The 27,200-nt window shown below is 37.1% G+C and overlaps 1 protein-coding gene across 10 annotated transcripts in view; it reads right to left on the bottom strand.

Annotated features, from left to right (window-relative positions):
* Ulk4 (unc-51 like kinase 4) overlaps positions 1 to 27,200 on the bottom strand; it is a 623,492-nt gene that overhangs the window by 499,976 nt on the left and 96,316 nt on the right. For all 10 annotated transcript variants that reach the window (XR_007105971.1, XR_007105973.1, XR_007105972.1 and 7 more), the window contains exons 21-22: positions 16,578 to 16,739; positions 1,665 to 1,847 (exon numbers count right to left, since the gene is read on the bottom strand). Coding sequence is in view for 7 of the 10 variants with exons in the window: in XM_047532456.1 (XP_047388412.1) it covers positions 1,665 to 1,847; positions 16,578 to 16,739 (345 nt within the window). In the remaining 3 variants the exon portion in view is untranslated. The remainder of the gene's footprint in view (positions 1 to 1,664; positions 1,848 to 16,577; positions 16,740 to 27,200) is intronic.

Genomic DNA, 27,200 nt, shown 5'->3' with positions numbered 1-27,200 from the left:
TGTAAAAAAAAAAAAAAAAAACTTCACACACACACACACAAATCCATTCAATAAATGGGCAAATGGATTGAACAGACTTCTCAAAAGAAAAAATATGAATGGCCAACAATTTTCTGAAAAAATGTTCAGTATCTTTAGCCATCAGAAAAATGCAAATGAAAATCACACTGAGACTCCAATCAAGAATACAAACAATAAATGTGGGCCAAAATGCAAAGTGAGGGAAAAGAACTCTTATACACTGTTGGTAGAGAAGTTAGTACAGTCACCACAAAAATCAGTATGGAGGTTTCTCACAAAACTGAGAAGAAAACTACCATATGACCCAGCTATAGCATCCTTGGTATTTATCCAAAAGAATTAAAATTAGCATACTTTAAATGATACATTCACACCCATGTTTATCACAGCATAATTCACAATAGCAAAGTTATGCAGTCAGCCAAAAGGGCTATCAAAAGATGAATGGATAAAGAAAATCAACATATATGTAGATAGATACACACACACACACACACACACATACACATATATGTATATAACACACACGTACACACAATGGAGTTATATTCAGCATAAAGAACAAAATTATATCATTTGTAGGAAAATGGATGGAACTGTAGAGCATCATTCAAGGTGAAATCAGTCATATTCAGAAAGCAAGTACCATATGTTTTCTCTCACATGTGGAAGGTAGTGGAGGAAAAGGGGGAAAAATGGTAGGGAAGGGACTCCATGAAAGTAGAAAGGAAACTAATAAGGTAGATAATGATGATTAGAGGGAGGGAGGAAAAGAGAGTAAAAGGTACTTGAAAATGAAAATGATCAAGTTATATGTATGTACCAATAGGCCACAATGAAATGCAACATTCTGAATAATCAATGTGAACCAATAAAAAAAAAAAAGAATGATGGTAATATAAGGGAACATGAGAAGAGCAGGTTAGCATCATATCTGTTATGTGTTACATATTTGGGAATGTAGATTTGTTTGTTGCTTCAGATTTCTCTAAATTTGTGGGACTTTCATAGGATTGGCTAATGGCAGGTGGTATGGCTTCACTTAAAGAGGTAGCAGCTTAACACTGAATGTCTAGAAGTTACTGGATTTGGAAAGTCTGTTGCTCAAAATAAACTTATATGATGGAAACCCTATAGAATAATAAATCTGGTTCATTTAGCTGTTAAAAAAGAATGCAATACTTACAAACTGTACTATATATAACACAACAGTTAAGGAGTAGGAATAGACTAAAATAGAGAAAGGGGGCTCCAAAAGTGATTTGGTTTGGCAGACTATTAGACAAGGAAAGGAATAAAAATGGGTCAGAGTAAGCAGAGAATGTGGAGGGATCCCTCCCAAAGGACATGGAAAAAATAGGGCTGAGGTGGATGTGGAACGACTCAAATTTTCTCATTTTTCATTACTAAAATGGGACAAGCAGGCAGAATCCATTTACTGGGTTTCTATTTTAATCACTAAAATACTCTTCTAACATCTTCAGGTGAATGCTCTACAGTACAAAAGTTTAGAAAATTCAAAAAGATTCCCGAGGATGAAAAACAAACTCTACAGAGATGATATTATCTGTTGAACCAATAAAACTCTAGAGGAAAACAATTTTTAAAGTAGAATAATGGATGAAATTACACTCGATCCAAACCTTTTCTTGGATTAGTCTTTGAAGATGAATCCCGCAGGACAACATGGCAGTAAATAAGGTCAACAGGTACTGCTGAACTTTGCAGATGGCAGAGGCCAGGGAGTTGATTATGGAGTTCAATCCCACCTTCTCAATAACATTCTGGAAGGCTGTAGGAGACTGGCGAGTGATTCTACACAAGGCCTGCAGAGACAGGAGAGCAAACCCGTCAGACAACTCCAAGTGCATTCACTACCGCAAAAGATGACACACACTCCTGTGCACAAGGTACTGACCTTGCCCTTTATAACTTCTTTTGACACAAGAAAAAAATGTAAACAAACTCAAAAGGAGAACAGTAGAAGCTGCCAATACAATTTAAAGTTGTTTAAAACATTAGACAGCATTGTAACAATAATCACTAAATTGATAAGTTAACTAATTCACAAGTCTAAACAGGAAAACTTCCTTTTAAGTAATAAACATTTAATGTATTTTTTGTTCGTTTTAGTTATACATAATATTACAATTTGACATATTTATATAACCATGGAACATTCATTATTCTAATTAGGATCCCAGTCTTATGGTTGTACGATACAGAGATTCACTGTGGTGTATTTATATATGTACATAGGAAAGTTGAGTCAGATTCTCAACTTTCCTATATACATATATAAATACACCACAGTGTATTTATTCTCTCCTATTTCCTGTTCACACACATTCTCTCCTATTTCCTGTTCACCCTCCCTTCCTTTCATTCTCCTTTGTCTAATCTGCTAAACTTCTATTCTTCCACTACCCATCCTTGTTTGTTGTTAACACCCACATATCAGAGAGAACATTCAACCTTTGGTTTTGGGGGATTGGCTTATTTCGCTTAGCATAATAGTCTCCAGATCCACCCCATTTTCCAGCAAATGCCATAAAGTCATTCTTTTTAATGGATCAGTAATATTCCACCGTGTATATATACCACATTTTCTTTATTCATTCTATTGTAGGGCTCCTAAGTTGGTTCCATAGCTTAGCTATTGGGAATTGAGGTGCATCACTGTAATATGCTGATTTTAAGTCCTTCAGGCATGCAACAAGGAGTGGAATAACTGGATCAAATGGTGGTTCCATTCCAAGTTTTCTGAGAAATCTCCATACTGCTTTCCAGAGTAGAAAGTCCTATCAGCAATGTATAAGTGTAACCTTTTCCCCACATCCTTGCCCACATTTATTGTTACTTGTATTTTTTAAAATATTTTTTGGTTGTTGATGGACCTTTATTTTACTCATTTGTTTATATGCAGTGCTGAGGATTGAACCCAGTGCCTCACACATGCTAAGCAAGCTCTACCACTGAGTCACAGTCCCAACCCCATTACTTGTATTCTTGATTGTCACCATTCTAACTGGAATGAGATGAAATCTCAGTGTAGTTTTGACTTGCATTTCTCTAATTGCTAGAGACGTTGAACATTTTTTCATACATTTGTTGACATTTGTATTTCTTCTTCTGTGAAGTGTCCGTTTAGTTCCTTTGCCAATTTATTAATTAACCAGACCTTAAATTACAATACAAAATTATAATAACAAAACCAGTATTGTATTGGTATCAAAATAGACCTGAAGACCAATGGAACAGAATAGAAGACACAGAGACAAATGCACATAAATACAGTTGTCTCATACTAGACAAAGGTGCCATAAACACACACTGGAGAAAAGAGCCTCTTCAACAAATGGTGCTGAGGAAACCAGAAATCCATATAGACATTAGACCAGACACCCTTCATCTACTAGGAAAAAATATAAGCCCAACACACCATCATGTTGGCCTAGGAACCGACTTCCTCAACAAGACTCCTAAAGCACAGGAAGTAAAATCAAGAACAAATGAGATATCAAACTAAAAAATTTCTTCACAGCAAAGAAAACAAAGGCATGAAGAAAGAGTCTACAGAATGAGAAAATCTTTACCACCCGCACCTCAGATACAGCATTAATCACCAGGATATATAAAAAACTCAAAAAACTTAATGCCAAAGGGGGGAAAAAGCAATTAACAAATGTATTCTTTGTACTGACACTAATTTTTCAAAACTACTAATAAAAGTTCATATTTAACACTGTTTACTATATGGAACACTATCTCAGAATATCTGAAAATCATCTAATTCTTCCAAGCACATATAAGAAAGGTAGTATTACCCCATTTACAGATGAGACTAAAGCTTAGAATACTTAAGTAATTTGCAAAATATCATAGAGCTAGCAAAAGGAGGAGCAAAGATTCAAACAGAGGTAATTAGCCCCCCAGAGATGTCCCTAAATTGTTCATACTTTTTCAAACTGTCACATGAGTTCTTTGTCCCTGATTTATATTTTACGCCAGTCTATAATTTTTATTAATAATTAAAATATAAAACACAAGACAAGTTGTTACAAATATGATATCTGGAGGAAAGAGGAAACAGGAAGAGAGGGAATGAGGAAAATATTCTTTAAAACTTTGAAGAATATTTAAACATTTCATTTGCTGGAAAATCAGGGGAAAATATTTTTTCTATCATCAAGAATGATTTTCCTTTCAAACTTTTTACTATTGATAATTTAAGAAAGAAAGTGCTGGTATAAAACTGAATCTTTCACAAAAACAAAATGCTGTAAAGCAAATGTTTTCACTTAATGATAAACCTTATTTCCAGTTTTATGAAAATGCTAGATGGGAAAGCTTAAGGATAACTAGTGTCAAGGAAAATTCTAGAAGGACCTACTACAAATACCTATCTCAAGAGCATATGGACTGAGAGGTGGAAAGAAAAATGGCAATGAAGAGTCAAACTTTTATGACTATGCCATGCAAATTTTTCAAATGAATGCAATTCTAATAATTATTTAAAGTTACATGCAAAGACTATATTATACATTTTTTAAAGTATGTGGAAATAAACTTTGCAATGTATATATTTACTGCCACTTCTGAAGTTACTGAGTAACAAAATGAGCTCAAAAAATGAAGATTTTCAAATCACTACCTAAATACCTTCCCTAAATTAAAAAGCATCCCTTGCCTTGTAGAACTATTATATGGGACATGTCTAATACTCTGTCTTAACCACTGACTCCATTTCAAACGTATACTAAGAATTTGCATTCATTTAGAGATAACCGTATCAAAATGAAATTCCATCAAATAATGAAACTCTTAGGAATTTTTTCAAATGACATTTTAGTCTCCCCTCTCTTCCAATGGAGTTACAGATGGATAAGTTAGATACTTTGGTTTAGAAACTATGAAGGCAGGGTTCAACTCTAAAATCTAAATTAGTTAAGTTTTGGTAGAAAAGCAGCAGTAATATCTGAAAAGAGGAGAATGAAAAAGAGTTCACAAAGAAGAAATCTGGTTCTGATGAAAGAATGCTTTTAAAACTCATTTGTAGTTTCCTGCCACCTCTTGTTATTTTATCATTTTACCTAATTTTGTTTTGAACCCATTACAATTTTTTTCTTTTTATTTTGTTTTTATTCCCTCCCCTTCTTTTTCTTCCTCATTTTTTCTTCTGTCTCTTGCCTCCCCCATTTTCTTGTGGTACTGGGATTGAACACAGAGGCAATCTACTGCTGAGCTGTCTTCCTGGCACTTATTTTTATTTTATTTTGAGACAGCCTCACTAAGTTGCTCAGGCTGGACTCCAACTTGTGATCCTCCTAACACTCCTAAATATCTGGAATTACATACATATGTCACCATATCTAGACCTCTCTCCCCCATGCTACCTTTTTTGTTTCTTTTCTCTTTGTTCCCTTTTCTATCTCATATATGGTTCAAAATTAATTTCATTTTCTTTATTGACTTATTTTCCAGACTATTCTATAAACTAACCCCACGTCTGCTCCTGGGATAATAGAATTGTAGAAAACATTTTCAATAAGTTTTTATGCACATTGATATGTGATTTGCTTTCAACATGTAGCTACTACTGATGGTTATTCCCTCCTCTCAGAGCGGTGCTGGGGCTTGAACACAGCACTTTGAACATACTGTGTGGATCCACTAAAGCTGAGATAAAGGTCCATACCAGAGTACACAGAAAAGAGAAAGCAGCTCACTAAAAACACATTGATGTAACAGTGGTAGAAATAAATACCCCAAATTTCAATATAGAAACACAGATAACATGAAGTATCATGTTAAACATAATAACACAAGGTATTAAGATGCCAAACTCTCCAATAACTGAATCCATAAATACTGAAGTGGAGTAAAGGCCAAATAATTTTTTTAAATGATAATAAAAATTATCAATGAGCTGTGAATAATGGCACACAACCTGTAATCCCAACAACTCAGAAGTTTGAGACAGGAGGATCACAAGTTCAAGATTGGCCTCAGCATCTTAGCAAGTCCCTAAGAAATTTGATGAGAAAGGGAGGATAAAGGGAATGAAGAGAAACAACTATGAACAGAAAAATACAAGAGCTCTGAGACATTTAAAGACTAAATTTAAGACTCATAGGTCTGAATGAGGGGTGGAAATAGATAATAATGATACAGAATTCAGTAAAATAATGGCAGAAAATTTCCCCAATCTTGGGAATGAGATGGTCATGCAGGTACTGCAGTTGAAAAGAACCTCTTCATGATATATATATATATATATATATATATATATATATATATATATATATTTTTTTTTTTTTTTTTTTTTTTTTTTTTTTTTTTTTTTGCGGTACTGGGGATCAAACTCAGGGCCTTGTGCTTGCAAGGCAAGCACTCTACCAGCTGAGCTATCTCCCCAGCCCTTCATGATATATTATAGATAAAATGCCAAATATTCAGGTCAATGAAAGGATTTTTAAAAGTATAGACGCACCAAGTCACTTATAAAGACAAACCAATCAGAATCACTGTAGATTTCTTAGCAGAAACTCTAAAGACCAAGAGGGCAAGTGATGATATATTTCGAGCCTCAAAATAACTGAAAGCAAGTAACTGCCAGTTTAGACAATGATATCCAGCAAAGCTATTCCTCAAAAATAAATAAAAACCTTCCAAGATAAACATAAACTAAAGGAATTCATGAGCACTAAGCCAGTATTGCAGACGATACTTAAAGAAATCTTACACACTGAAGAAAAAACCAACAAGAAAGCATGGGAAAGAATAAAGCTCATTAAAAGAATAGACAATCAAGCAAGAAACAGGAATGAATCAAACATTAGAAATAAAACAAAATGACAGGAACTAACAGATCTCACTCTATAACCACCTAAATGTAAATGGCTTCCAATAAAGAAACTGACTGAATTTAAAAACAAGACCTAACTATGTTATGTGTAAGAAAAATACCTTATCAGTAAAAATATTCACAAACTTAAAGAATACAAAATGATATTCCATGCAAATGGAATCCTAAATCTAGCAGAAGTAATTATTCTTATATCTAACAAAGTAGACAATGAGTTAAAGTAATCAGAAGAGACAAATAAGGTCACTACATATTAGTAAAGGGAACAACTGAACAAAAGATAAAAATTTTAAATATTTATGCCTCCCAAATCTCAGTGCATTCAATTTTGTAAAACTAATCAATAGGACAACTAGTTCCCAATAAAAAACAGGGGGTGATCTCAATGTACCATACTAATAAGTCACCCACACAGAAAATCTACAATGATACCAGAGATAAACTATACTTTATATCAAATGGACTTGACATGTACAGAATACTTCATCCAATAACAGCTGAATATACTTTCTTTTCAGCTACTCAAGGAACTTTCTCCAAAAGAGATCATATATCAGGTCAAAAAGCAAATCTTGGAAAGAAAAAATGAGATAATTCCTTGTACCTTACCAGATTATAATGCAATTTAAAATCAAAATCAAGAAAAAGTACAGAAATTATAAAAACATGCAAATTGAACAACACACTTTTCAGTAATGAGTGGGTCACTGGACAAATCTAGAGAGAAATTTAAAGATTTTTAGAATCAAGTTGGGAATAGAAACAACATATCAGAATCTGTGAAATAAAGCAAAGGCAGTTCTAAGAGGGAAGTTATGAGTGCTCACATTAAAAAAAATCATAAAGAGCTCAAGTAAGTAACCTAATGATGCATCTCAAGATCTTAGAAAAACTAGAATAAACCAATCCCAAAATCAGTAGAAGGAAAGAAAAAATAAAGGTCAGAGCAAAAATTAATGAAATAGAGAAGACACAAAGGATCAATGAAAGAGCTAATTCTTTGTAAAGATTGATAAACCCCCAAACTAACCAAAAGAGACAGAAAATCCAAATTAATAAAATTAAAAATGAGAAAGGAGACATTACCATTGATACTGCAGATGTTCAAAGAATCATTAGGAATTATTTCAAAAAGCCATATGCTAACAAATGGGAAAATCTAGAAGAAATGGACCAGTTTCCAGCACACACAAGGATATGGAAAACCTAAAGAGACCAGTAACAAACAAGAATATGAAAGCAGGAACAAAAAGCCTCCCGAAAAAGAAAAGCCTAGGACCATATGGATTCACAGTTGAATTTCACCAAATGTTTACAGAATATTTAATAATGCTCCTCAAATTACTCCATGAAATATAAACAAAAGCAACACTTTCAAACTCATTCTATAAAACTGGTATCATCCTGATACCAACACCAAACTCGACACATTAGTTTCAGACCACTATCTTTGATGAATATAGATGAAAAAATCCTTAATAAAATACTAGCAAACTGTAGTTGACAACATATTTTAAAACTCACACATAAATGATCAGGTTGATTTCATTCTTGGGATGTTAAAGATGATTTCAACATATACAAATCAATAAACTAATAGAACACAAATAGAATCAAGGACAGAAATCACAATCATATCAATAGATGAAAAAAAGCCTTTGACAAAATACAACACCCTTCATGATAGAAAAAAAAAAACCTTAAGAAATCAGGAATATAAGGCAAATATCTCAACACAGTAAAGACTATTACAAAAACAATATCACATTGACCAGGGAAAAGCAAAAAGCATTTCTTCTAAAATCAAGAACTAAGATTCTTCTGTTCATTACAGTTCTCAAAATTTGACAAGAGAAGGAAATACAAGGGATACAAACAGGAAAGGAAGAAGTCAAATCATGCACAGTTGGAGATATAATCCTATACTTAGAAACCCTAAAGCCTCTACCAAAAGACTTCTAGATCTGATCAACACATTTGGCAAAGTAGTAGAAAAAAGAAATCAACATACAAAAATCAATAGATTTCATATACTTCAATAATGATCCCACGAAAAGGGATATCAGGACAACAATTCCATTCACAGTAGCTTCCAAAATACACACACACACACCTCTAGGAATAAATCTAACCAAAGAGGTGAAAAACCTCTACAAGGAAAATTACAGAATGCTGAAAAAAGAAATTGAATAACATACTAGAAGATGGAAAGACCTCCCATGTTCATGGACAGGCAGAATATTGTTAAGATGGCCACATTACCAAAATTAATCTACAGATTCAATGCATTCTCCATCAAAATGCCAATGACATTCTTCACAGAACTAGCAAAAGCAATTCTAAAATGCAGATGAAAGAACAAAAGACCCCAAATTGCCAAAACAATCCTGAGTAAAGAGAGCAATGCTGGAAGCATCATGATACCCAATTTTGAATTTTACTACAGAGTCATAGGAACAAAAACAGCACATTACTGGCATAAAAACAGGTACATAAACCAACAGAGTAGAACAGAAGCAGCAGCAAATCCACATAGATGGTCATTTGATTCTTGACAAAGGCACTAAAAACTTGGAGAAAAGACAGTCTCTTTAAAAACTGGTGCTAGGAAAACTGGATATACTTATGTAGAAGAATGAAACTAGATCCCTATTTCTGACCCTGTAGAAGTCAACTCAAATTGGCTTAAAGATCTAGGCCTAAGATCAGAAACTTTATAACTGTTAGAAGAAAACATAGGAAAAACACTTTGCTGCACAGGCAATAGCTTCCTATTCTGATTAGAACTCCTGTTCCTGTTCCTGTTCAGGAAATAATAACAAGAATGAATAAATGGGAGAGCATCAAATTAAAAAGCTTAAGCATAGCAAAGGAAACAATTAACAGCATGAAGGAACAGCCTATGGAATGGGAGAAAATCTATGCCAGCTACTCTTGTGGTAGAAAATTAATAACCAGAATACATAAGGAATTCAAAATCTACCACCAAAAAATAAAAATTAAGAAAGTAAATGGGCAAATGAAGTGAACAGACCCTTCTCAAAAGAAGTACAAAGGGTCAACAATTTTCTGAAATAATGTTCCTTTAGCCACCAGGGAAACACAAATCAAAACCACATTAAGATTCCACATCACTCTACATAGGATGGCAGTAATCAATAATACAAAAAATAATACATGCTGGCTAGGATGTAGGGAAAAAGAAACTCTTACACACTGTTGGTGGCAAAGTAAGTTAGTACAGTCAGTACAGAGGTTCCTCACAAAGCTGAGATTAAAACTACCATATGACCAGCTATAGCACTCCTTGGTATTTATCCAAAAGAAAGTCAGCATGCTTTAGGGATAGCATACCCATGTTTATCACAGCACAATTCACAATAGCAAGTTATCAACAGATGAATGGATAAAGTGATATATATATATATATATATATGTGTTTATATATATATATATATATATAAACACACAATGGAGTTTTATTCAGCCATAAAGAACAAAATTATATCATTTGTAGGAAAATGGATAGAACTGGAGAGCATCATGTTAAGTAAAATAAGTCACACTCAAAGACAAGCACTATGTTTTCTCTCATGTGGAAGTTAGTCGGGGGAAAAGGAAAAAAAGGAGTGGGGATAGCACAACAGCAGAAAGGAGAAAGGGTTTAGGAAAGGGATCAGAGGATGAAGTGGAGGAAAGGAAGGGGAGATACTCGGGAGTGAAACTGATTAAATTATATCCACACACAAATATGCCACAATTAAACCCAATATTCCATGTAATTAACAGGTGCCAACGAAAAAGCTCACTTGTAATGAATCTAAGAAAACTGCTATTAATGAAACCAAAACAAATATTTCATTTTTTTAATCCACTTATTTTTAAAGAGCATTTTAAATGATATCCCTAAAGATCACACTGTAACCAAATTATTTCAAGAGAGCTAGGATTCTCCCAACAGTGATTCAGTGCAGCAACACAATCTCATTAACACTGTAATCATTCTTCAAGAAGCTGATACAGCAAAACTGACTTTCAACTGGTATAAAATTCCTGATTATAATAGAGAAATTTCCTGATAAAAGATTTGCCCATATTACTTCTAAACAGCATTCACAGCAACATGAGGACTATCTCAGTGTCTCCTCTTCAGAATGCTGCTCAAAAGCTTAAAGGATTTTCCATTTTGAAAAGCGCATGCAGAAGACAATCTTTAGTCACTTCTGAATATCAAATTCAGTTGAATGCTTCAGAGCAACAGAGATGATGTGGAGTCTAAGCACACTAGTGTTTGTACTTTCTGAATCAAAAAAAAAAAAAAATCAAATGTCAAGTCCAATCTTCAGTGATTTAGTTTTTAAATACTTCATGAAATAGAGTTTGAAAATATATTTTATAACTATAAATAACTGTTCCAATTCAAAGTTCTCTTCAAAATTTTCTTCAAAAAGAACATCTGCTACAACCCAGAATTTGAATTTTGTCTTTTTAATAAAACAATTTCTAAGAATAGACTAAATCAGAAGTGAAGCTGGCATATTTGTTACAAACACAAACAGAGTCACCAAGGGAAGAAAAGTTTAAGAACCATTTCTTTTTGGTCTATGAAATGACTTCTCAACATCATACAATATTATCCTGAAAATTTTTCAAACTATACACATTCTTATCTGAGCCCTGAAAGATCTTAGGATATATCAGAATAAATTCAAGGTGAAGAGCGAGAAGAGGAAGTAGTTAATGTTGCTTGAAAAGTGCCCACTTTACCCGCAACTCTAGTGAGGGCAGTGAGAACCACTACCTTACATATTATTTTTTTGATACCTTTTCATCTCAGCACTTCAATAATTATGATTACACCAGTTATCTCCCTGTTAGGAGTCATTTTACTCAATCTAACTCTATGGGTTTCTTAGGTTCCCACTGTGATCCCACTAGGATTCCCCTGTAATCCCAATAATTCTAAGATTCACTTTTACCTATTCAACACATTCCCCAACTCAGGTCTACTCCCTCCAACTACCAATACCTATGAATGATGTCACCTCTAAGGAGGAGGAAAAAGAAATCATCTTTCACTCTAAACTACACTGGTGTTTTGAAGGTCTCAGAAACCCTTCTAGTCTTTAGTATTCTCCTAGGGCACCGGTTCTCAAACTGCAACAGGTTAAAAATTACGTGGAGGATCACTGAAATGCAGATCACTGGGCCTCATTCTTTACCCCCTTCCCCCATTCCCTAAAGAGATTCTGATTTAGCTAGTCTAGACTGGGGCCAAAAAAAGTGATGTTGATGCTGCTTGTCTGGGGACCACAATGATGTAGGGGAATCTATGGGGTCAGAGCTCACTAGAAAAAAATGACTCTGAAAATCAGTGAGAGAGGCAGCAAATGTGGACAGTTACAAGTAGATTGAGGGGCAGGTTCATGCCTCAGTCCTAAATAATGCCATCCCCTGCCAGATGCTCGTTCATTCAATCAACATAACCACTACCGAGTACCTTCTGTGTGCTCAGGAAAGAAACAGGGCTCCTATCTTTCTGAACTTGATACTCTAATAGGGAAAACTGTGTATAAAATAAATGGAATAGAGCTGTATTCATTTCTGTGAGGGAAAAGAAGAAGTGATCCGATCACAAAGGGAAGGAAGAGGAGCCAGGTACATCCTAACTGAGGAGGTGAGACCTGAAAGATGAGGAGTTGCCATGTGAAAACCCAGCAGAAAACTTCCTAGGCAAAGGGAATAACAAAGGGAAAGATCCCAAGACTGAAAAATATGTTGAAATCCTAGAAAATATCTGACTGAGGGCCATGGCAGGTAAGGGAACCAGTGTTATAACATGGGATAAAATAGGTATGCATTGGCCAAACCATGCAAAATCTTCAAAGTCATGGTAAGAATTCTCAACTGGATCACCAACTGGGTACATTAACCTTCAAGATACATTCCTTAGAGGTGAATATGAAAAAAATAATTGAGAAGGAAGTTCACCTCTGTAAGGTCTCCTGGGGAGGAAGAAACTGCCAGGAATGTATGTGATGTATCTTCGGAATACACATTCCTGGTTTCTATAACTTGTCTTTAATTTTCATGTGAATCTATTCACAGTACAGGTGTAATATTCTTAAGATTATGATGTTAGGATCAATTTTAGTATCCCCAATCTCATGTTATATTCTCTCCATTATTTTTACTTTTTTCCCCCTTCCAGTAAAGAGGTGAAATTAATGTAAGTAACCTCCTGCCCTCTACTCACACATGAGAGAGGAGGCTCCCTCAATTTCTGCAGGAAAAGCCCCAACTTGCAATCAATAGACCTGGCATCAAACTGAAAGATGAACAAAAACCTAATTCTGGATTTCAAGGAGTTCATAATCTATAACACGTTATAATAAAGTAAACTCACATAACTAGTTTGCTAAGTAAAGTATGCTCACTGCTTTAAACATTAAATATTACCCTAAAACTGAAAGCATTCATCAATTCATAACTTTTACCTACCACTTTAAATAAAGTATTATGAATCCCTCGGGGGGAAAAAGGAAAAGTAATTTGAAATTTTAAGCAGAAAAGGAGATATGATTTCAAGAAGTTCACTGTGTGGAGAACAGAATTGGTGAAGCATAAAATTGGCCTTTGGAAGAGCATTTAATAAGCTAGTCCAATGGTTCCAGGTGAGAGACGGTGGTGACATGAATTATGAGATGGCAAAGTAGCTGCAGAGGGAGGTAGACAGATCTACATTAGCATCACAGGGCAGGGTGACTAGCAGGATATTAACAGTGACGCAAAAGAAGCCAAGAGAAGGGAAGGCATGAAAAATGACTGCTCGTCGCTGGTGCACACCTACAATCCCAGCAACTTGGTAGGCTGAGGCAGGAGGATCTCGAGTTCAAAACCAGCCTTAGCAACTTAGCAAGGCCCTAAGCAACTCAGTGAGACCCTGTCTCTAATAAAATATTTTTAAAAAAGAAAAAGGATTGGGGATGTGGCTCAGTGGTTAAGTGCCCCTGGGTTCAATCCCTAGTACCAAAAAAAAATGACTGCTAACCCTTCACTCTCCTTAACCTGTCCTTCTCAACCTCCTCCCAGTTTCAAGCTGCAAGGTATAAGGAAAGGAGACAATAAAGAACAGAGTGCTGAGCAGAGGAGGGGCGGAGGAGACAGGGTGGCAGTGGCCAGGAGGAAGGAGAGTAACACCGAGGAGGGCGCCAGAGTGATAGCAGCCTGTTATACGAAGGGGGTAAATTAACTGATAAAACACATCAGTAAATACATCAGGAAAAACTGGAGCCAGATTTCTCTGGATTTACAAACATGGCAAGGGGGAAGGCCGGAAAGAATCCTAAAGTATCAGATTAAAATTAGAGGCATCAGTACCAGTAGTCACAGGAGTATTATATTACAATGTACTGAATAAAAGCAGCAGTCCAGGAATTCATAATGATACAGATACATATACACACATACACACGTGAGAGAAGGGGCAGTGCCTCGAAACAGAACACCAACTAGTGCCCAAGACCTGTTTTCATACAGTTCATGAGGGGTACAAAAAGTGGTTTTTACATTTTTTAAGAGTTACTGAATACAAAACAAACAAAAAGAATGTACATTAGGGATTGCATGTGGGGAAAAAAAAACTCATAGCACTTATTATCTGGTCTGTTATACCAATCCCTGGTGTAAAAAAAATGATACAAATGAATGTCCATTGTATGCAACTATCACAAAGGCAGCTGGGCAGTTATGAGTAACCAAAGAATGCTATGGAGGCATAATAAGGAAATTCTAGATAGACCCAAACTGAGCCTCATCCTACAAATAAGAACTATGCACTTCTTATGAAATACACATAGTCTAAAGAACTGCTTCAGACTGCAGAGACTACAGAGCTAGGAAAACAAAATACAACACCTGATCCTGAATAGGATCCTGGAGCAGAAAAGTGAAAGGAGACACTGTTGGGACAATTGGCAAAATCGCAATGAAAAGTTAATGATTCAGACGGATGTTAAGAAGAAAGCACAAGAAGCACAAGATGAAAGAATCGAGCTCGATGCCTCAGATGAAGAAAAGAAGGGCTAGGAAGTATGAACTTTTGGTGGGAACAATTGGAAAAACTTGGCCAAGAAAAGAAACCATAGTGAACATAAAGATGAAACGCTAATGTAAACTCCTTAAACTGTAGTTTGAGGAAAATCACCACATACTCCAACTATTTCTGATAATTTCCCCATGATTATTAATACATAATTAGTTGTGGATTAAAAAAAAAAAGTTTAAACGTGGCTGCTGAAGTATGTGTCTGTATGAGAGAGAGAGAGAGAGAGAGAGAAGAGATAATTCCTAACGATATTCAAGGATAAGCATTTTTAGCCCTTGATCTTCAAGATTACATAGGTGATATAAGAAATGAAAAGAAATCATAAACATCCACAAGTTTTAGCAACATGAAAGTCATTGGAGAGCTCAGTGAGATCAAGTTCAGAAGCGTTTAAGACAGCTGCCAAACAGGACTGAAGAGGAAGCACTGACCAGAAAGAAACAATACTACATTTCAGACACTAAAGCAGTATGTTTGTGAAGATACGCTTCGCTGGGGGGGGGGGGGGGGGGGGGGGGGGTGTTTGTTTGTTTGTTTGTTTGTTTTTGTTTTAAAGGGCAGGGGATGGGGCACATATTGAAGAATACTTGAATCCTGGTCACAAGGATCCAGTGGAAAAGGAAAGATTGAAGACTTAGGAGAAGAACAAAAATAGCCATGTAAGTGAGGTTCCCAAGGAGGAATTATGAAGATGATTTGAAGAAACATGAAGAAGTTTGTCCCTGACAGGAGCAAGGACAGCTCATCAATTGTACTAGGGGGTAAATAATTAGAGAAGTGTACACATAAATAGGTCAACAGGTATGGAGAAGGAATAATTTCCACCAAATGTTTCTCTGGGCTGTAGAGGACAATTCATTGAGGACACAGGATGAAATGTAGGATTAGAAGTTTCAGAAAGAAAGGTAGGAAACTGCCACAGAGAAGAAGCTGACAAGAGCAGTACAGTAAGAGTGCCACATAATATTCAAAGTCAGATGAGACTGATAACCAAAGAGAATATTTAAATAAATCATATGAAAAAGGCTTGCATTTGTTCAATAGACTATTAAATTGATACAACCATGTGAACACATCTCCGTACATAATTGTCCTTTATACCAAGTTGTTATATAACCATGTGCACAAAAGAGCAGACAACTAATCAAAACATAAAAACTCATGGACCACAGATGCCTGAACATTAAAATTAGCTTATCTGAACCACATATGATAAAATCATTTAGCACAAGATCTGAGAAAGGGTGCTAACAAGAAAAATCAGGAAACACTAAAAATATGACAAACCAGACCCTGTGCCCTGCTGCCACAGTTTCCCACTATTTGCTCCAAATAGTTTTTAAAATAATGTCCTGGTCCTACAAATTCCTACCGGAATTTCCTCATGGCCCCCAGGTTTTCCAGCTCCTATTTTTAAAATTCCGCTTCAGGAAAAAAAAAAAAAAATCAAGTTATTGGTGTTACCAACTATTATTTTGAGATTTCTGTTTCCTTCCTATTGAATTAAATTTACTCTTACTCTGGCACATGTCTTCAAACTTAGCATTTAAAAACATATCCCCAAAAGATGCTCCATCTTACCGATATTGCTGTTATCCTAAGAGAATCAACAGTGGAATGTCTGAATAAGTACCATAAAACAGGTCCAACTTCTCCTGTAATAAAGCCCTGCGCCTGAGCTGAAAAAGTTGTGCAGACATTCTCAATAATCTTTGCAGCCATGTGATTCACAACACGTTCTTCCTGGAGAGAGAAAACAAGGAGAATTTCAGAGACTATTATTTAGTATTAGAAATACATGCATGTCGTTTCTTCATACAAATCTCTGCCCAATAATATCATCTTTGAAAAACAAAGGTAAGGGCGGGCCAAGATGGCGGACTAGAGGGCGGCTGCATTTCACGCTGCTCCAGGACGCAAGATTCAAAAGAGGAGATAGTGAGAGACTTGGGACCAACTCAAAGCTGCCGGGTGAGTCTCTCCTGTTGGGGAGGCGTCCCGGATGGGGCGGTAGCCCCGGAACGCAGGGAATTTGTGAAGTGGAGTTGCTCGGCGAGACGCCCCTCCCCCCACTGGAGCGGTAAACACGGACAACTGGGATCATCGTAGAGGAGGCGGCTCAGCACAGCGCTTGGACTTGAACAGCCGCTGGGGCTCCGGGCGGCTGCCTGGGGAGGAGCTGCGTGGCGAGCTGTTTGGACCCAGAGTGACCGCTTCCGAACACCGGGGGATTCCCCGGAGGAGGAGGAGAGGCCCGGCGGGTCGCCTGGGTCTAGGAGTGACTGCATCAGAGCCACGGGCGGTTGCCAGAGGAGGAGCTGCGTGGCGAGCTGTTTGAACTCAGAGTGGGCGCTCCTGAGCGCCGGGGGACTGCCCGGAGGAAGAGGAGGAGCACGGCGGGACGCTTGGTCTGGGAGTGACTGCATCAGAACCACAGGCGGTTGCCAGAGGAGTTGCGTGGTGAACTGTTTGAACTCAGAGCTAGCGCTCCTGAGTGCCGGGAGGTTGCCCAGAGGAGGAGGAGGAGCGTGGCTTGTTGTTTGACCTGGGAGTGACTGCATCAGAGCTGCGGGCGGTTGCCAAAGGAGGAGCTGCGTGACGAGCTGTTTGAACTCGGAGCAGCTGCTCCAGAACACTGGTGGCCTGCCTGGAGGAGGAGAGCGGTGGGACGCTTAGTCTGGGAGTGACTGCATCAGAACCACAGGCGGTTGCCAGAGGAGGAGGCGAGTGGTGAGCTGACTGGACTAAAAGCAACCGCTCCTGAACACCGGTGGCCTGCCTGGAGGAGGAGCGTGGTGAGTCACCTGGTCTCAGAGCCACCGCTCCTGAACACCTGGGGGGCTACCCCAAGGAGGAGGAGGAGGAACAGGGCGGGTCACTTGGACTTGGAGTGACTGCCTAGGGCTACGGGTGGTTGGTGGGAGGAGGAGACCCAAAGTGAGTTGTTTGGATTCCTAGTGACTGCGTCGGAAACCGGGCGGCTGTCCGGAGGAGGAGGTGTGTGGCGGGTCTCTGGGTCTCGGAGCTATTGTACGGGGCTCCAGGTGGTGGCTCAGGGGAGGGGCTGCATAGCCAGGCGATTGGTGCAGAGCAGGGTCCCAGGAGCTAGGTGGCTTCTTGCTGGAAGAGCCGCACGGAGACACGCCTAGGGGCGGAGCGAAGTTTCCAGGGCAGCGGGCAGATTCTCTGGGAGAGGCAGCCTAAGGAGACTCGACTGCGAAGGGTGAGGCTCCCAGGCCCAGGACGTAGGTCCGGGCCCCTGGGATCGTTGCAGAAGAAGACAGCCCAGCCCAGGGGGTAGTTGTAGATTGAGGGGAACCTCTAGGAGGGCAACTGACTAGCGAGACGTCCCCACCGAGTGACTCTTCCCGGCCGGGGGAGGTTTTCCCACAGGGACGGTAAAGTCAGAGACACAGGCACAAACAGGACTTGCCTCAGCCCGTAGCCTACTTCCCCGTTGGATGACCATTGGTCAACAAGTGGAGGCACCTCTGCCCACTAGCAGGGAATATACGCCACCTGAGGGTCACCACCCCTAGAGAGGCAGCTTCTTCGTGGAGCTCTGCATTATCAACCTCCTCCAAGACTTCAGGCTACTGAAGGATAAGAGGGGATATACTAGCAATCTTCAGGGACATTATAAGTTGATAGAGGAAATCTGCAATATCTTAATGACCCACTGATCCCTGAACAATATGAGAAAACAAGGGAAGAAAATGCCCCAAACAAATCTAGATGTTACATCAATAAAATCCAACGACAGCATGGCAGAAGAAATGACAGAAAGGGAGTTCAGAATGTACATAATTAAAATGATTAGGGAAGCAAACGATGAGATGAAAGAGCAAATGCAGGCATTGAACGATCGCACCAATCGACAGTTAACAGAGCAAATTCAGGAAGCAAAAGATCATTTCAATAAAGAGTTAGAGATATTGAAAAAAAAACAAACAGAAATCCTTGAAATGAAGGAAACAATAAACCAAATTAAGAACTCCATAGAAAGCATAACCAATAGGATAGAACAGCTGGAAGACAGAACTTCAGATATTGAAGACAAAATATTTAACCTCGAAAACAAAGTTGAACAAACAGAGAAGATGGTGAGAAATCATGAACAGAATCTCCAAGAACTATGGGATATCATGAAAAGGCCAAATTTGAGAATTATTGGGATTGAGGAAGGCTTAGAGAAACAAACCAAAGGAATGAACAATCTATTTGAAGAAATAATATCAGAAAATTTCCCAAATCTGAAGAATGAAATGGAAAATCAAGTCCAAGAGGCTTATAGGACTCCAAATACACAAAATTACAACAGACCCACACCAAGGCACATTATAATGAAAATACCTAACATACAAAATAAAGACAGAATTTTAAAGGCTGTGAGAGAAAAGAACCAAATTACATTCAGGGGGAAGCCAATACGGATATCAGCAGATTTTTCAATCCAGACCCTAAAAGCTAGAAAAGCCTGGAACAACATTTTTCAAGCTCTGAAAGAAAATGGATGCCAACCAAGAATCTTATACCCAGCAAAACTTACCTTCAAATTTGACGATGAAATAAGATCATTCCATGATAAACAAAAGCTAAAAGAATTTACAAAAAGAAAGCCAGCATTACAGAACATTCTCAGCAAAATATTCCATGAGGAAGAGATAAAAAACAAAGAAGCAAATCAGCAAAGGGAGGAATTATCCTAAAGGAACTGTCAAATAAAGGAGGAACCAAGATGTGTCAAAAATTTTAAATATGAACCAAATGACTGGGAATACAAATCATATCTCAATAATAACCCTGAATGTTAATGGCCTGAATTCATCAATCAAAAGACATAGACTGGCAGATTGGATTAAAAGAAAGATCCAACAATATGTTGCCTGCAAGAGACTCACCTAATAGAAAGAGATACCCATAGACTAAAGGTGAAAGGATGGGGAAAAACATACCATGCACATGGGCTCAGCAAAAAAGCTGGAGTATCCATCCTCATTTCAGATAATGTGGACTTCAAGCCAATGTTAGTTAGAAGGGATAAAGAAGGACATTTCATACTGCTTAAGGGAAGCATAAATCAGCAAGATATAACAATCATAAACATCTATGCCCCAAACAGTGGCTCATCCATATATGTTAAACAAATCCTTCTCAATTTTAGAAACCAAATAGACCATAACACAATAATACTAGGTGATTTTAACACGCCTCTTTCACCACTGGACAGATCTTCCAAACAAAAATTGAACAAAGAAACCATAGATCTCAATAACACAATCAATAATTTAGACTTAACAGACATTTATAGAATATACCATCCAACCAAGAGCGAATACACTTTCTTCTCAGCAGCACATGGATACTTCTCTAAAATAGACCATATATTATGCCACAAAGCTAATGTCAGCAAATACAAGAAGATAGAGACACTACCTTGTATTCTATCAGATCATAATGGATTGAAGTTACAAATTAATGAAAGAGTAAAAAACAGAAACTACTCCAACACCTGGAGATTAAACAATATGCTACTATATGATGAATGGATAACAGAAGATATTAGGAAGGAAATTAAAAATTCTTAGAGGTAAACGAGAACAAAGAAACAACATATCAAAATCTCTGGGACACTATGAAAGCGGTACTTAGAGGAAGATTTATTTCATGGAGCGCATTTAATAAAAGAAGTAAAACTCAAAAAATAAATGACCTAACACTACAGCTCAAAGCCCTAGAAAAAGAAGAACAGACCAACACCAAAAGTAGTAGAAGACAGGAAATAGTTAAACTGAGAGCTGAAATCAACGAAATTGAAACAAAAGAAACAATACAAAAAATTGACAAAATAAATAGTTGGTTCTTCGAAAAAATAAACAAAATTGATAAACCTTTAGCCACACTAACAAAGAGAAGACGAGAGAAAACCCAAATCACTAAAATTCGGAATGAACAAGGAAATATCACAACAGACACGACCGAAATACAAAACATAATTAGAAGCTATTTTGAAAATCTATACTCCAACAAAATAGAAAATTTCGAAGACATCAACAGGTTTCTAGAGACATATGAATTGCCTAAACTGAACGAGGAGGACATACACAATTTAAATAGACCAATTTCAAGTAATGAAATAGAAGAAGTCATCAAAAGCCTTCCAACAAAGAAAAGTCCAGGACCAGATGGGTTCTCAGCTGAGTTCTACAAAACTTTTAAAGAAGAACTCATTCCAATACTTCTCAAAGTATTCCAGAAAATAGAAGAGGAGGGAACTCTCCCAAACTCATTCTATGAAGCCAATATTACCCTGATTCCTAAACCAGACAGAGACACATCGAGGAAAGAAAATTTCAGACCAATATCCTTAATGAACATCAACGCAAAAATTCTCAACAAAATTTTAGCAAATCGCATACAAAAACATATTAAAAAGATAGTGCACCATGATCAAGTGTGTTTCATCCCAGGGATGCAAGGTTGGTTCAACATCAGGAAATCAATAAATGTAATTCACCATATCAATAGACTTAAAGTCAAGAATCACATGATTATTTCGATAGATGCAGAAAAAGCATTTGATAAAATACAGCACCCCTTCATGCTCAAAACACTAGAAAAAATAGGGATAGTGGGAACATTCCTTAACATTGTAAAGGCCATCTATGCTAAACCCATGGCTAATATCATTCTTAATGGTGAAAAACTGAAAGCATTCCCTCTAAAAACTGGAACAAGGCAGGGATGCCCTCTTTCACCACTTCTATTCAATATCGTCCTTGAAACTCTAGCCAGAGCAATTAGACAGACCAAAGAAATTAAAGGGATACGAATAGGAAAAGAAGAACTCAAACTATCCCTATTTGCTGATGATATGATGGTATACTTAGAGGAACCAGGAAATTCCACCAGAAAACTTTTAGATCTCATAAGTGAATTCAGTAAAGTAGCGGGATATAAGATCAATGCACATAAATCGAAGGCATTTTTATATATGAGCGATGAATCTTCAGAAAGAGAAATTAGGAAAACTACCCCATTCAATATAGCTTCGAAAAAAATAAAGTATTTGGGAATCAATCTCACAAAAGAGGTGAAAGACCTCTACAATGAGAACTACAGAACACTAAAGAAAGAAATTCAAGAAAACCTTAGAAGATGGAAAGATCTCCCATGTTCTTGGATAGGAAGAATTAATATTGTCAAAATGGCCATACTACCAAAAGTGCTATACAGATTCAATGCAATTCCAATTAAAATCCCAATGATGTACCTTACAGAAATAGAGCAAGCAATTATGAAATTCATCTGGAAGAATAAAAAACCCAGAATAGCTAAAGCAATCCTTGGCAGAAAGAGTGAAGCAGGGGGTATCGCAATACCAGATCTTCAACTCTACTACAAAGCAATAGTAACAAAAACGGCATGGTATTGGTACCAAAATAGAAAGGTGGATCGATGGTACAGAATAGAGGACACGGACACAAACCCAAATAAATACAATTTTCTCATACTAGACAAAGGGGCCAAAAATATGCAATGGAGAAAAGATAGCCTCTTCAACAAATGGTGCTGGGAGAATTGGAAATCCATATGCAACAGAATGAAACTAAACCAATATCTCTCACCATGCACGAAACTAAACTCAAAATGGATTAAGGATCTCGGAATCAGACCAGAGACCTTGCATCTTATAGAAGAAAAAGTAGGTCCAGAGCTTCAACATGTCGGCTTAGGACCAGACTTCCTCAACAGGACTCCCATAGCACAAGAAATAAAAGCAAGAATTAATAACTGGGATAGATTCAAACTAAAAAGCTTTCTCTCAGCAAAGGAAACTATCAGCAATGCAAAGAAAGAGCCTACAGAGTGGGAGAAAATCTTTGCCAATCATACTTCAGATAGAGCGCTAATCTCCAGAATCTATAAAGAACTCAAAAAACTCTACACCAAGAATGTAAATAATCCAATTGACAAATGGGCTAAGGAAATGAATAGACACTTCACAGAAGAAGATTTACAAGCAATCAACAAACATATGGAAAAATGTTCAACATCTCTATTAATAAGAGAAATGCAAATCAAAACCACCCTAAGATTCCATCTCACCCCAATTAGAATGGCAATTATCAAGAATACAACCAACAACAGGTGTTGGCGAGGATGTGGGGAGAAAGGTACACTCTTACATTGCTGGTGGGGCTGCAAATTAGTGCAGCCACTCTGGAAAGCAGTGTGGAGACTCCTTAGAAAACTTGGAATGGAAACACCATTTGACCCAGCTATCCCACTCCTTGGCCTATACCCAAAGGACTTAAAATCAGCATATTACAGAGATACAGCCACATCAATGTTCATAGCTGCTCAGTTCACAATAGCCAGATTGTGGAACCAACCTAGATGTCCTTCAATTGATGAATGGATAAAGAAAATGTGGTATATATATACAATGGAATATTACTCAGCCATAAAGAATGATAAAATTATGGCATTTGCAGGCAAATGGATGAAACTGGAGAATATCATGCTAAGTGAGATAAGCCAATCTCAAAAAACCAAAGGAAGAATGATATCGCTAATAAGTGGATGAGGACACATAATGGGGGGTGGGAAGGGTTAGTGTTGGGGTTGGAGTTGGGTTTAGGGAGGGGGGCAGGAATGGAGGAAGGAAGGACTGTATAGATGGAGGGGAAGGGTGGGAGGGGAGGGGGGGAAGGGAAAAAATGGCAGAATGAATCAAACAACATTACCCTATGTAAATTTATGATTACACAAATGGTATGCCTTTACGCCATGTACAAATAGAGAAACAACATGTATCCCATTTGTTTACAATAAAAAGAAAAAAAAAAAAAAAAAGACAGAAAAAAAAAAAAAAAAGAAAAACAAAGGTAAACCCAAAAACTGTTAACACTGACAAATTCAGTAAACTTATAGGATATAAAAATAAACTTATGAAAATCAGTAGCTTTTTTCTTTGCTGGGTAGTACTGGGGGTTGAACCTAGGGTCTTGCACATGCTAGGCATGCATTCTACCACTGAGTTACACCTCCCAGCCCCAATTAGTGTTATTTCTATACATTTGAAACTATCTGAAAAATAAATAATTTCATTTACAATGCATCAAAAAATAAACTTATGAGTAAATGTAATCAAGAAAGTGAAAGATCTGTAACTAAAAACTATAAAACGTTGATTAAAAAAAATTGAAGATGACACAAATAAATGGAAAGATATTCTGTGTTCGCGGAATGGAAGAATATTGTTTAAATGTCCAAGCTACCCAACAAGAGCCACAAATTCAATAAAATTCCTATCAAAATTTCAATGTCATTTTTCAAAGAAATAGAAAAAAGTCCTCCAATTCTTATGTAACCATAAAAGACCCCAAATAGCCGAATAAATTTTGATCAAAAAGAACAAAGCTGGAGGTTTCAGACTACCAGATCTCTAAATGTATTACAAAACTATAGTAGTTAATACAGGGTAAAAACAGGTCTACTGATCAACAGATAACAATAGAAAGTCCAGAAATAAACCTACACATTCACTGACAATTGATTTTTGACAAAAGTGCCAACAACATACAATGGGGAAAGGACGGTGTCTTTTCAGTAAATGGTAAAGGGAAAACTGGATATATACATAAAGAATAAAAGTAGACCCTTATCCCTTATATAGAGAAATCAACTCAGCATGGAGTAAAGACTTAAATGTAAGACTCAAAATTATAAAACTGGGAAAAAAAAAAAACAGGAAAATTTCCTGTGACACTGGTCAAAGATGATATTTTTGGATATGATCCCATAAGCACAATCAATGAAAAATAGGATAAGGGGATCACATTAAATAAAAAATCTTCTGCACAGCAAAGACAGCAATGCAGTGAAGAGACAACCCAGAGATTGGGAGAAAATTATAAATCATACATTGGATACGGAGCTTATATCAACAACACATAGGGAACTCAGACCACCCAACAAGAAAACAAATAACCCTATTGAAAACATGGGCAAAGAACTGGAATAGATCTTTCTCAGAAAGAAAAAAAACATACACACACAAACGGCCAATAGATAAATGAAAAAGTGCTCAAAAGTACTAATTATTAGAAAATTGTAAATTAAAACCACAATGAGATATAATCTCATATCTGTTAAAACTGGCTACTAGCAAAAAGATAAAAACAACACCTGTTGCAAGGATGTGGAAAAGGGAACCCTCAGATTGTCAAAAGCAATGTAAATTAGGTTAGCCATTTGGGGAAACACTATAGAGGTTCCTCAAAAAATCAGAAGAACCACCTATGATCTGGAAATCTCACTACTGAGTATACAAGCAAAGGAACTGAGGTCAGTACACCAACCAGATGTCTTCTCTCCCATGTTCACTGCAGCATTATTCACAACAGCCAAGACATGGATAACACTACCAACCACCTTTCACATTCACCAGACACCCTGCTCAACAAAAGAACACACCTTTCCCAGGATCACATGAAATATGACCAGATCAGGCCACGTTCTGGGCCATAAAAAACATTCAGCTAACTCTGGCCTCGGAAATGACTTTGAGATGAATGACAAACTCAAATGAAGAAAAGCAGTTTAAAATCACACGACTTCTACGAGAGATCATAAGAATACCCTGTTTTGAGCAGGCAAAGCTTTTGAGGACAAACAGGCACTAAGAATAAAAAAATTATTAAACTTCAACAAAATTTTTAATTTTTGCTCATAATGATAACATTGAGCCTCACAGTTTCTTGGACTGGGAAAACATTTACAAAACATTAATTTTAAATACCTGAGTATATTATTTCATGGTATATTTTAATTTAAAATGTTGAATAGAGAATTATATACATGTAATCCCACATTTGTTTAAAATATACACAAGTAAAGGAAAGGCACAGAAAAATATCTCTGTGTATGGCAATTCTGACAGGAGTAGGTCACAGGGAAAGAAGTCCACCAAAGCTACTTCAGACATATTTTACTCTGTATGGATTGTTACTACTTTAACATGATGTCTTTTTTCATGTAAAAACATAAAGAGAAATATTCAGTGATATCTAAATCCAAGCCTCAGCTTTGCATTCTACTAGCTCTATGTGTGGGGCACATTCACCTGTGCCTTTGTTCTCCCATCTATAAAATGAAAACGAGCAAGTTTGATAAGGCAATCAGATGGCACATGCAAACCCTTTTAATAATCCAGATCATGGAAAGCAGTAAATTCTCTGTAAGTGTTAGCTATTCTTCCTATTATTATCAATAGCACACATTGCCAGAACAGAAATTTTAAACATACTGTGATTTTCTCAAACTTCTAGCACATTTTAAGAGTACTGGAGAGAACGTTTCCTCCCAATTTACTTCCTTCCATGCAAAACAGAATAAATTGTGCCACCTGTAGCCTCCCTCTGTTCCTTTATTCACCATACTTAGGGGAGAAATAAAATATGTCACCTGTTTAGCAAAGTTGGGGAAAAAAAAAAGGACAGGATGTGCCCAAGTGCTCAGTTTACCTCTCCCCGCTGGTGGCAGACCCACTCATACTTGAGGACAGAACACTGCTCTAACTGGGAGGTACGAAGCTGCCCTCATGTGGCGGTTTAATATAAGGAAGTCTGTTTGCCCTCAGAAAGAAACTATGTCCTCTTTACATCACATATGAAGATGACATTTTGTTCTGGATATTTTGTCTTTTCTTTTGCTCCTTTTTCACATAAGGTTCTAAAACCTTCTCCCCAAATATGGGGAGGAAAGGCGCTATTTATGGAGGACTTCACATATACTTTATATCACAATTGTCAGTCAATTCCTAGAGGATTCATTCCTAGCCCTAGAAACCGAAACTATTTTAGCACCCAGGTTGGAAAGAGGTCCCGAGTCATCTCAGTGCTCTATAAACTCGGAGGCTGTCAGGCCAATTTAACGTGTGACTGCCTGAAATAAACTGTCCTAGTCCCTCTGGGATCCCCTGTGGGACGTCACACAAGCAGTAAGACTAGTGCTATTTTCTGCTCATTAACTCTTTGGAAGGGACAACTAGACTAAACTATCATTTAATCAAAGACCTCTTTTCATCATGTCATGAGAATAAAAGCTATGATTATAAGAAAAATAGTAGGGTTACTAATGAACAGCTGTACTGTTTCATGGTGTTAAGTAGATATAATGTATTGTATGCAATCTTAA

Source organism: Sciurus carolinensis, chromosome 17, assembly GCF_902686445.1.
Source record: "Sciurus carolinensis chromosome 17, mSciCar1.2, whole genome shotgun sequence".
In the NCBI taxonomy this organism is placed as follows: Eukaryota; Metazoa; Chordata; class Mammalia; order Rodentia; family Sciuridae; genus Sciurus; species Sciurus carolinensis.
The sequence above is the reverse complement of the archived record's forward strand: the minus strand, read 5'-3'. Positions and strand labels throughout refer to the sequence as shown.